At 37.2% G+C, this 10,491-nt stretch overlaps 1 protein-coding gene across 1 annotated transcript; it reads left to right on the forward strand.

Annotated features, from left to right (window-relative positions):
• Positions 1-8,150: 8,150 nt before the first annotated feature.
• LOC132179093 (protein XRI1-like) lies at positions 8,151-9,736 on the forward strand. The gene is made up of 5 exons (XM_059591731.1): positions 8,151-8,437; positions 8,548-8,714; positions 8,814-8,898; positions 9,017-9,184; positions 9,278-9,736. Exons 1-5 carry the CDS (start codon positions 8,326-8,328, stop codon positions 9,568-9,570), a joined length of 825 nt encoding a protein of 274 aa, XP_059447714.1. The 5' UTR covers positions 8,151-8,325; the 3' UTR covers positions 9,571-9,736.
• The last annotated feature ends 755 nt before the right edge of the window (positions 9,737-10,491 follow it).

Raw genomic sequence — 10,491 nt, forward strand, 5'->3', positions numbered from 1 at the left:
AAGGGTTAGCTGCCACTATGAATGTTAGTTTAGAAGATGATGAATCTTTTCAACTGACTAGGGGTGAGAACAAGGGTGTCTTGTTGCAGATTCTTGGTCATGATTTGAACCAGCAGCAAGGGAATGAAGATGGGAGGAAACAGAACAGGGAAGTTAATCCTATGGCTCAGTTATTAGAAGAATTTGAAGATATTTTTGCAGATCCTAAGGAGTTGCCTCCTAAAAGGTCTCATGATCATGCAATCCATTTGAAGGAAGGTGCACAACCTGTTTCAGTGAGGCCATACCGATACCCTTTTTACCAAAAGGAGGAGATAGAGAAGATTGTAAAGGAATTGTTGCAGACTGGAGTTATTAGATGCAGCCAGAGTCCTTTTTCTTCTCCAGTGTTACTTGTAAGGAAGGCAGATGGTAGTTGGAGGATGTGTATGGATTATAGAGCCTTGAATCAGGTAACTATTAAAGATAAATTTCCTATACCAGTTGTGGATGAGCTATTAGATGAATTGTGGGGAGCTGTGTGGTTTTCTAAACTGGATTTGAAATCTGGTTATCATCAGATTAGGGTGGTGGAGGAAGATATCCATAAGACTGCATTTCGTACTCATGAGGGTCATTATGAGTTTTTAGTGATGCCCTTTGGTCTTACTAATGCTCCCTCTACTTTTCAAAGTCTTATGAATCAAGTTTTCAAACCTTTTCTCAGGAAATTCATCTTAGTTTTTTTTGATGATATTCTGGTTTTCAGTAAAGATTTCGAAGCTCATGAACAACATTTAAGGATTACTTTGGGTTTACTTAGGCAGCATCAGTTATATGCTAAGATGTCCAAGTGCAAGTTTGCTTGTAATGAGGTGGAGTACCTTGGCCATGTGATTTTTGCTTCAGGAGTTAAGGCTGACCATGAGAAGATTCAAGCTATGGTGGAGTGGCCTTTTCCAAAAAATCTTAAATCTTTGAGAGGATTTTTGGGACTTACTGGATACTACAGAAAGTTTATTAAAGGGTATGGATCTATTGCAGCCCCATTGACAGCTATGTTGAAGAAAAATGCTTTTTCTTGGGAGGAATCAGCTGTGGAAGCTTTTAATAGCCTTAAGGCTGCCATGACAGCAGCTCCAGTCCTAGCTCTTCCTAATTTTTCCCAGCCATTTGTGATTGAGTGTGATGCTAGTGGCTTGGGAATTGGGGCAGTTCTAATGCAATCTAATAGGCCAATAGCATTCTTAAGTAAAGCTTTAAAAGGGAAAGCTGTTCATATGTCCACTTATGAGAAGGAATTATTTGCTTTAGTGACAGCAATTCAAAAGTGGAGGCCTTACTTGCTTGGGAGGCCATTCATTGTTAAAACAGACCATCAAAGTCTGAAATTTCTTTTAGAGCAGAAGGTGGGCACCCCTTTTCAGCAGAAATGGATCACTAAGTTGCTTGGATATGACTTCACAGTGGAGTACAAAAAAGGAGTAGAAAACAGAGTAGCCGATGCCCTATCAAGAAGGGATGATTGGGAACCTGAGGTAACCTTGTCTCTCCTATCCATACCTACTGCTAGTTGGATAGATGATTTAAGAGCTGAGTATGATACGGATTTGCAGCTGAAAGCTTTGTTGGAACAATGGTCAAAAGGGGAGTTGGATCCAGCAAAATTTCTCCTTAAGGACAATCTGTTATTTTATAAGAAAAGGATTTGCATTGGGAGTTCTCAGGCCATAAGAGCACAAGTTTTGCACTTTGTGCATAGTGATCCAATTGCAGGCCATTCAGGGTTTGAAAAGACCTTACATAGGGCCAAGAGGGATTTTTATTGGAAAGGGATGACTAAAGACCTCAAGAAGTTTATTAGAGAATGTGAAGTTTGTCAGCAAGCTAAGTATGAGAATATGTCTCCTGCTGGACTGTTGCAGCCTCTTCCTATTCCTAGCAGAATTTGGGCTGATGTGTCTATGGATTTTGTGGAAGGGTTACCTAACTCTCAAGGGAAATCAGTCATATTGGTGGTAGTAGACAGGTTGTCTAAGTATGGCCATTTTATTGCTCTATCACATCCCTTTACAGCCATTAAAGTAGCTCAAGTGTTTGTGCAAAGTGTCATTAGATTACATGGCATGCCTACTTCAATCGTTTCAGATCGAGACCCTGTTTTCACTAGTGCTTTTTGGAGGGAGTTGTTCAAACTTCAAGGTACTACCTTGAAATTTAGTACTAGCTACCATCCTCAAACTGATGGGCAGACAGAAGTTGTCAATAAGTGTGTGGAGACTTATTTGAGATGTTTTGTACAAGATAGGCCTAAGCAGTGGCTGTCTTGGCTGCCATGGGCAGAGTATTGGTATAATACTACATGGCATACTTCTACCAAAATGACACCTTTTGAAGCTGTTTATGGTGTTCCTCCTCCACGGTTGCTCACTTACATTCCAGGGACTACAAATTTAGAAACTGTAGATGATGCTTCTTGGGAAGAGTTAATTGCTTTACAGCATGCTTACCCGCACCTTGTGGGCAAGGTGCTTTAGAGGGGAAGGCTATGTCACGTGAGCTGCAGAAGAGAGGAGAAGTTGGAGGAAAGGAAGCATGTTAGTTAATTCTGTTAGGAGGCATTGCTGCATGTGTATAATAAGGTGTTATAGTTAGTGGAAGAAAGCTGTTAGAGTTAGTTGTGCAGTTGTGTGGTTAGTTGTAAACAGATTGTAACCAAATTGCCTTAATTGTTAAGCCTATATAAGGCTGGTTAAGTGCAAGGAGGAGGTATCTTTTTGGAGAATTGTAAAAGCATTGTGAGGAGATTTGCCATCTCGAATTGGCCAAGTTCATTCAATAAGAAGAAGTAGTTCCTTTTCTCTCTTTCTCTTCCATTTTCTCTCTTTCTCTTCCATTTTCTCTCTTATATTCAGTTTGGCAGTAACCTTTCTGTTACACTTGTCTTCTTTCCTCCTTATTTTCTTTCCCTGTTCCATTGCACTATATGCCGCAACTGCTTCTTTCGCACTTTTAACAAACTGAGCGGGGTGCATAAGTTCTCTCCTGTAGACAACATTATTTCTACGTAAGCAAATTCTAGGTGCAATTGTAGCCAATAATTCAATGTTTACATTTTCAAAAAAGAAAATGTTACGCTTACAAACACATTTTACAAAAAACCTTTTACAAATTGATGTGGCACAATATGATTGGGTTTCTCAGAATTTGAATTTATCTCATATTCAATCATGTTGTGTCACATCAGTTTGTAAATTTTTTTTTGTAAAATGTGTTTATAAGCCTAGCATTTATCTTTAAAAAAATTCCAAATCTCACCAAACACCTGGAAATATCATTGCCACCTCTAACACATTTTTTTTGATTTTTAGAGGGCATTCTCCCCACATAGCATATGAAGAAGGGCAGCGCCACAATATGACATGTGTTTTCCACCTCTACCCGGCACATAGGACACAAAGGGTAAGACGTCAACTTCTTTTCGAATAAATTTTCTTTGGTCGGTATCAAATTATTGCACGCCTTCCAAAGGAAAATTTTCACTACTCCGGACACATGCAAGGAGCACAAATTCATCCAAATTAAACTTCACCGTATTCAGCTGATCTAGAACATTCGCCCTCCTCATGTATAGCCACATTCTTACCCATATGGTACGCACTTTTCACATAAAAATTCTCATTTGACGTACAACACCAAATTAATTTATCGGTCTGTCTATTGCAACTTATTGGCAAATTGCATATTTTTCAGCCTCCTCTATAGAAAAAAATCTCTGACACAAGTGCCTCATTCCACCAACCAGTATCTTCATCTATGAACTCTTTCACCCTAGCCTCCCTATCCGGTATTCGAACTAACAATTGTACCTTAAAAGAAAAAGGATTTGGAATCCACTTGTCCTCCCAAATTTTAATATTTGATCCATCGCCCACATTTCACACCAGCCTTGATTGTAACAAACAGATACTTCTCCAAGCATAGGATGGTTTATGTCCCAAAATTGATTCCAAAAAAGGTACATTTGGGTAATACTTCTCTTTAAGAATTTGTTTTTTTTTTTTTTTTATTATTATTAATATGATTGAATGAAAATATATATAAAAAAATATTTGTGATTATCAGTATGAACTGAACGTTAGAAAATATTTTAAGTGAAAAATATTTTTTTTGAAAAATGATTTTCTTGAAAACATTTTACGTCAAAATAAACGGGGCTTAAGTTTTTATGCTTGCCTTCTCTTATGATAGCATGTCATCAGTTTGGGTTAAAATTCACCATATTTGAGACTGACCGCAATATGCAATTGTGCAATATAAATACACGAGATATAACAAATACATGGGTCTCTTAATATTTTAGGATTGGTCTTACTTTTGCTTCTTACTCTATATTACATCTGAATTCCGAAGTTATTGTTGGGTATGGCCGTATGGGAATTGAACATGGCTATAGGTACATATACTTGATTGGGCTCAGCTGAATAGGCCCATTGAAATCAAACATCTAGGCCCAAAAACATCAACCACTTGGGCCTAGTAGCTCAGCAAACCCCACAAACTAGAAAGCAAGGAAGAGCATGTAGGAGAGGATCCTCCCTCCTATCACCTCAACGTATTGTCCCTATATTCCTGTAAAGGAAGTAACGTCTATAATGCATCTAAAATGTATGTGACAATATTGCTTGAACACAAGAGGCGAGAACACAGTGCCACTACCTTGCCAAGGACGTACCTCCCTAAAGGACACTAATCGAAATCGATCACCACACCAAGATAGTGTCCCAACTAATGACTAAGCGATTGCATGTTCGAAACTGATATGCAACTTCATGCACATCACATGTAGCAAAAGAAATCAAGAACACAATTTCTAGTTAAATATGAATTAATTACAATTTTTAAAAATAATCAACACTAAAGAACAAGCAATAAATTGCGTACCTTGATGTTAGCAAATTCAAGAATTGATTTTGTTTCTCTTTAAACACCATAAATCTTCTCCTAAATGACTATTGTTTTGCCAAGAGTGTGGGCTCTCATCATATTAACCTCTTTATAAATAGATGTGCTTAATCCCTAGAGTTCAAAATATGGAGACAAGTCTTATAGCTCATGTATTAGCGGAACACTACAAGAAACAAAATCCTATAGTGCAATTTGGCCTATCCCAAAAGGGAAATAATATATTTAGAATGGGACGTAAGGGAAAAATAAAACTAGTTCCAAGGGGCCTATGACACATGTCATCGCTTGACTTGTCCCTGGTTGCCATTAATTACAACTTATTCTACTAAAAAGTTGTAATTGCAATCTACTGTTTATTTAATTATACAAGAGCTCATTTGACTTTTTATAATTGCATTTGACTCTCAATGAAATATCCATAGTGAAATAAAGTCAATTTGAATTTAATGTCACTTTATTTTCACTTCCTCTTAATTCCTAGAATCATTGATTCAATCTCTTCATTATTCTTACTTTGTTGAATCACATTTCATTGAGTATATTTATTTTAGTAACTCCTTATTAAAATGCTCAGGCACAAAACCCAGAATAATCAATTCCCGTTAAATATATTTCAAGTGAATACTTCTTATTTCAAGTGAATACATATATATGTGAGCACTCAACACAAAAATTGTGATCAAGAAAGATCTCTCCTAAATTTATTAAAGTGACATGCACTTCACATTTGAATTCACATTTTTATCGGGATTAAGAATCAATGCTATCAGTAGTTATGATTTCAAATTATGCAATTGACAATAGTTTATAGAATAAAAACTTACATAGCCCACTTAATTTAGTGCACTCCAAATGCACAAACATATCAATAAGAAGTTTCTACTTCCATGATCAAGATAAAATTGATGTGTTATAATCTTGTTAGATAGAAATGCCAATTCATCACCGACTATGAACTAGGGTTTATAAGTCACAATGAATTATGATTTAGATCTTTTGTATGTTAATCTTATTAATATACGTAAACAATATATAATGTAACATATGGACTATAATGTAACTTATGGACACCACCAATGCTCGATGTTCTATGTTAATCTTAATAAATAAACAAATTTATTAATAATAAAAAAAATCCATACAAAACAAATTGGGTTTTAGGGCATTAACCCTAACATTCTTTGACTTGACCTTAAAGCCAATTTAACCAACCCTTCTTAATGAGACTCGATAGTCTTTTGTGGCAAGAGCTTAGCAAAGGCGCCAGATTCTCTGTAGAAGTAATCTTAATTTACTACAACCACATCCCCATATGTAACAATCTCTCTGAAAAGATGATACTTGTATTAATGTGTTTCCCGATCTTGTCATTTCTTGGTTCATTAGATTGTACAACCGTGCTACAGTTGTTGCAAAACAACGTAATAAGAAACTACCTCAATCTCACAACACCAACACCCATTAAGAATTTTCTGTGCCAAATAGCCTCATTTGCTACTTCACAACCAGCAACGTACACAACCTCTATGGTGGAGTCAGCCATACAAGATTGCTTACACACTCCTCCAACAAATGGCTCTACCATCCAAGGTAAAGACATACCCCAAAGTGGACCTCTAGGAATCACAATCTGATTGAAAGTCAAAATCAGTATAACCAGTTGTAACCCCCGGCCAGGAAATGAAAATGCATGTTAAAAAAAATAAATAAGTAGAAGCAGACCCTAGCACATATTTCTATGGATAAAATACCAACTAAGGTCAAAATAAGATAGAGTGCGGAAGAAAATGGGGGTTTTGAGGTTTTGCATCCTTGAGGATTTGTTTTGTTGGACCCAAGTTACCTCTCTTTGTATTTGATGATTTACCCTAACTTCTAAACATGAAATGTATTATTTTGGAGATCTAGATTTGATGACTGCTCTATGACCAAAATGAGCTTGATGTTATCCTTTTGAGCTAAGTATGTTATGATACTTTTAGTATATCGCTCTTATTAATTATGTGTCTTTTGCTATATAGACTTTTGACTAAGGGGTCCGTAATATTTTGGGTTATTTACTTGTTAAATAAGTTTCGGAATGTTACAATGACACTTTGTGGGTTTATTATTCTTAATAAACTCTAAGGGCGTTTCATTTTTATTTTACAATATTAACGTGACGATCCCAATCAACATTCTTTTTTTTTTTTTAACAATAGCAAAACTGTAAACGAGAGTTAGCAATCTGGATTATGTTGGAAAGGTTACTGAGACACAACATCTAAGAGTCACAATATTAGGAAATGAGGTCCAATAATGAAAAAAGGGGTAGAAATATTGCTCAATGAATACAAGTTGTGGCTAATACACTAGGTTTGAACTCCTCTTTCACTTCTGGTTTAGTTCATGTCATATTTGTAACAAGCTTTGATTGAAGGGTTGGTTAGATAATAGTAAAATAAAAATGTAGTTTATAGCAATTACTCTTATTATTATCATGCGGTGGAATTAAGAAAAAAATGAGAAAAGTAACGGATAATAAAAAACAATAATGAGTAAATCCAGCTGTGCATGGGCCAGGTTTTCAATTGCATATGCTTGGACTTCTGGTCTCTACTTTTTGAACTCTCAGACCCGGCCCGTTTTATCAATCAGGTTTGTTTGGCACAAAACCCCACACATCAGCAAAAACAAACATGCTTTGCCGTCCGATTGTATATCATCAAACTCAATTCTCGAAATCCACACGAAATACAATGCGGGTGAGACGTACAGAGACAAATTTGGACCCATTCAAATCGAACCCATTCGATTAAAAGGGGTGGTCCCACACACCCACCCACATGACATGAAAATCGCCTTCTTCTAATGTGGCCCCACCAGCATGCCGATGAGTGGGGCCCCCCTCCTCCTCCCTCCCTCCCAAATGACACCCACCAGTACCACCCCCTAAAAATCCACCACAAATATTGTTAACCGATACGGGCCCCACAATCGCAATGAGCGAATGTTTTTTGCAAGGGAAAAAAGTTTGGGCAAGGGGAGAGGCGGTTGGTAGCAAGCAGTCCATATCAGAAGGAAACACAACACATAAAGGAAAAGCTGAAATTTGAATTGTGTCTGAGTCTCTCAAAGGCCATTGCTTTACATGCACCAACATAATACGATATCCTTTGGTAATTATTAAGTTCCCCCATTTACAAACCAAGCAAAGAAAAAAGTGACCCCCCTTCATTTCCCGAATCCCAAAAAGCACCCACTTTTAATTTCTTCTTCCCCATTGCAGTTGACTGACTACTGCTTCTAAAATCATCCCAATTCTCTCTCTCCACCCCCCCTCTCCCTTTTCTAGCACATAAATACAACCCCATTTCCCATTGCTTACAAACAAGAAAGATGGGTGAGCTTCACTCCCTGGCTTACACTAGCTCTTCCCTAGGTTGGGATTTCCACGGCCACAACCACAACCACAACCTTGGAGTTCCCAACGCAGACAGTATGTCTTTAGGTACAACTTTTCCTTATTTTCTTTCACTATTTTTGTCCTACAAATTGGTCTTGGATGGATAACCAACCCACAATGCTTTTCTGATTGTGAATGTTATTGTCATTATCTAGTTATGGATGGTGGAGAACTAGAAGCACCCTTCTACTCATCTCTGGACTCTGATTTTTCTACCGGCTATTTGGAAGACGCCTTGCTTGAATTTAGCGAGCGAACCAAACGAAGACGCTTGCTCTTGTATACCGATCATGAAACTGATAGTTCCAAGGATCTTGAAAAGGTATTTCTTTTTCTGTGAAATTTCAATGATGGGTATTAATAATTGTTCATAATTAATGATGGGTCAGAGAGTATCTCATATCTATATATATAAATGCAGAGCTTCTGGAATTCGAACTGTCCATGGGGAATGTCAGAGAGTATATATTCCGTGAGCCAGTTAAACAGTTTCAATCAACTCTCAGGTAATTTTCAATCTATTTCGGCTTAATTATGCTTTTATTCCTTCTATAATTGTTTAATTGGCAATTATTTCTAGTATGATTATATAATATGATGTCGTTTTGTGACGTCTGCACGTAGATGAGGCTAGGGGCACATCAATAAGCAGAATCAGCGAGGAAGCTGCAAATATAAAAACCCCAGAAGAGGCCCCTGAAGCTACAGATTCTTCATCATCTTCTTACAGAGACCTCGCAAACACCAAGTCCATCAACAACAATGAAACCCTATTCTCCATAGCTCCTTCTGGTACACCTTTCTCTGTGTCTCTTAATTATTTGTGCTAATTAATTAAGAAGGGTATTAAGAGGCTAACACAATATTGTTGGTGTTGATCATCAGGAGATCAGTCGTGGTCATGTGATAAGAAAAGCAAGAAGGTGATTACAGGGGTGGTGTATCCATTTGCAGTGGTGAAACCAGGAGGGGTTGAAGGAGACATAACCTTAAACGACATAAACGAGAGGATCCTAATGCCACCAACAAGGCCGGTAAGGCATCCGGTGGGGGACTTTGCATGTCGGCCATGTGTGTCCCCCGATGGTCCTGGGCTTTCCGGGAAAGCTGTGGTGGCCCTTACGAGAATCCAGACACAAGGGAGAGGCACGATCACTATTATCAGAACTAAAGGTTAAGAGAGAAGTGACCATTCTTTCAGCTTTTGCTCTTTTAAGTTGTGCATGCTTGTTTCAAAACTTTGAATTGTATAGATGAGATAGATCATATGTAATGTATTAATATATATGTAATGTAATGTTTTTTGTTGGACCGGTTTCATACATAATTGTTCCTGTTTTTAAAGCTGTTTCTGCTCAGAGATTATTGTCCAGCACCAACCACAATTATTTGATTCTACCGGGGAAAAAAGAAGAAAAAGTGAAAATGCAAAAAAAAAAAAGAAAGAAAGAAAGAAGAGAAACGAAAAGAAAGGGAAGTCTTTGGAGATATTGTCTGACAGAGAGACCAGCCAAAAGCCAATGTTTTGAGACCAACAAAACATACTAATTAAACACTTATCTTTGATTCAATTCGGTAATCACTGTACAAATCCTTTAACTCAAATGACCCCATTATGAGTGATTGAGTGTGTTGTTTCTCTTACTTTTCCAAAAAGGAAATAGGGAAAATGGAAAGGAGAAGCAGAGGTCCCCGAGAGGGTAAAAAACAAAACACTAATTGTATATAGTATCACCGCAGTGAATATTTATGAAAATTTGTTTGGGAAATGAAAATGACAATGATGAAAATCTCTAGTGTCTAGCTATGAGCTGTTTCCAGATATTAATTATGAATTCATGAAAATGACCCATTTGGAACAAAATGTATGAAAACAAATGTTATTAAATCAGCAGATCACGAGCATGAAATGTGATTGGCGAGGGCTCCACAAAGTATTTCCCTCATCGATGTGGGATCCAAAGTCTTTTTGTTCCATGCATCTCATGGTCCATTCATTAATAAACAAAGCCACCTCATGCTATCTCCTAGGCAAAGCACAACAAAAAAAAATTTAAGTTTAGTGTCATAATTCATGTTTACATGTTGAATTTGGATTG

Source organism: Corylus avellana, chromosome ca4 (assembly GCF_901000735.1).
Source record: "Corylus avellana chromosome ca4, CavTom2PMs-1.0".
In the NCBI taxonomy this organism is placed as follows: Eukaryota; Viridiplantae; Streptophyta; class Magnoliopsida; order Fagales; family Betulaceae; genus Corylus; species Corylus avellana.

Coding starts and splice junctions, on each gene's coding strand:
- LOC132179093 (XM_059591731.1), top strand. CDS start 8,326: ATGGGTGAGCTTCACTCCCTGGCTTACACTAGCTCTTCCCTAGGTTGG. Junction 8,438..8,547: donor CGCAGACAGTATGTCTTTAG/GTACAACTTTTC, acceptor GTCATTATCTAG/TTATGGATGGTGGAGAACTA. Junction 8,899..9,016: donor CAGTTTCAATCAACTCTCAG/GTAATTTTCAAT, acceptor GTCTGCACGTAG/ATGAGGCTAGGGGCACATCA.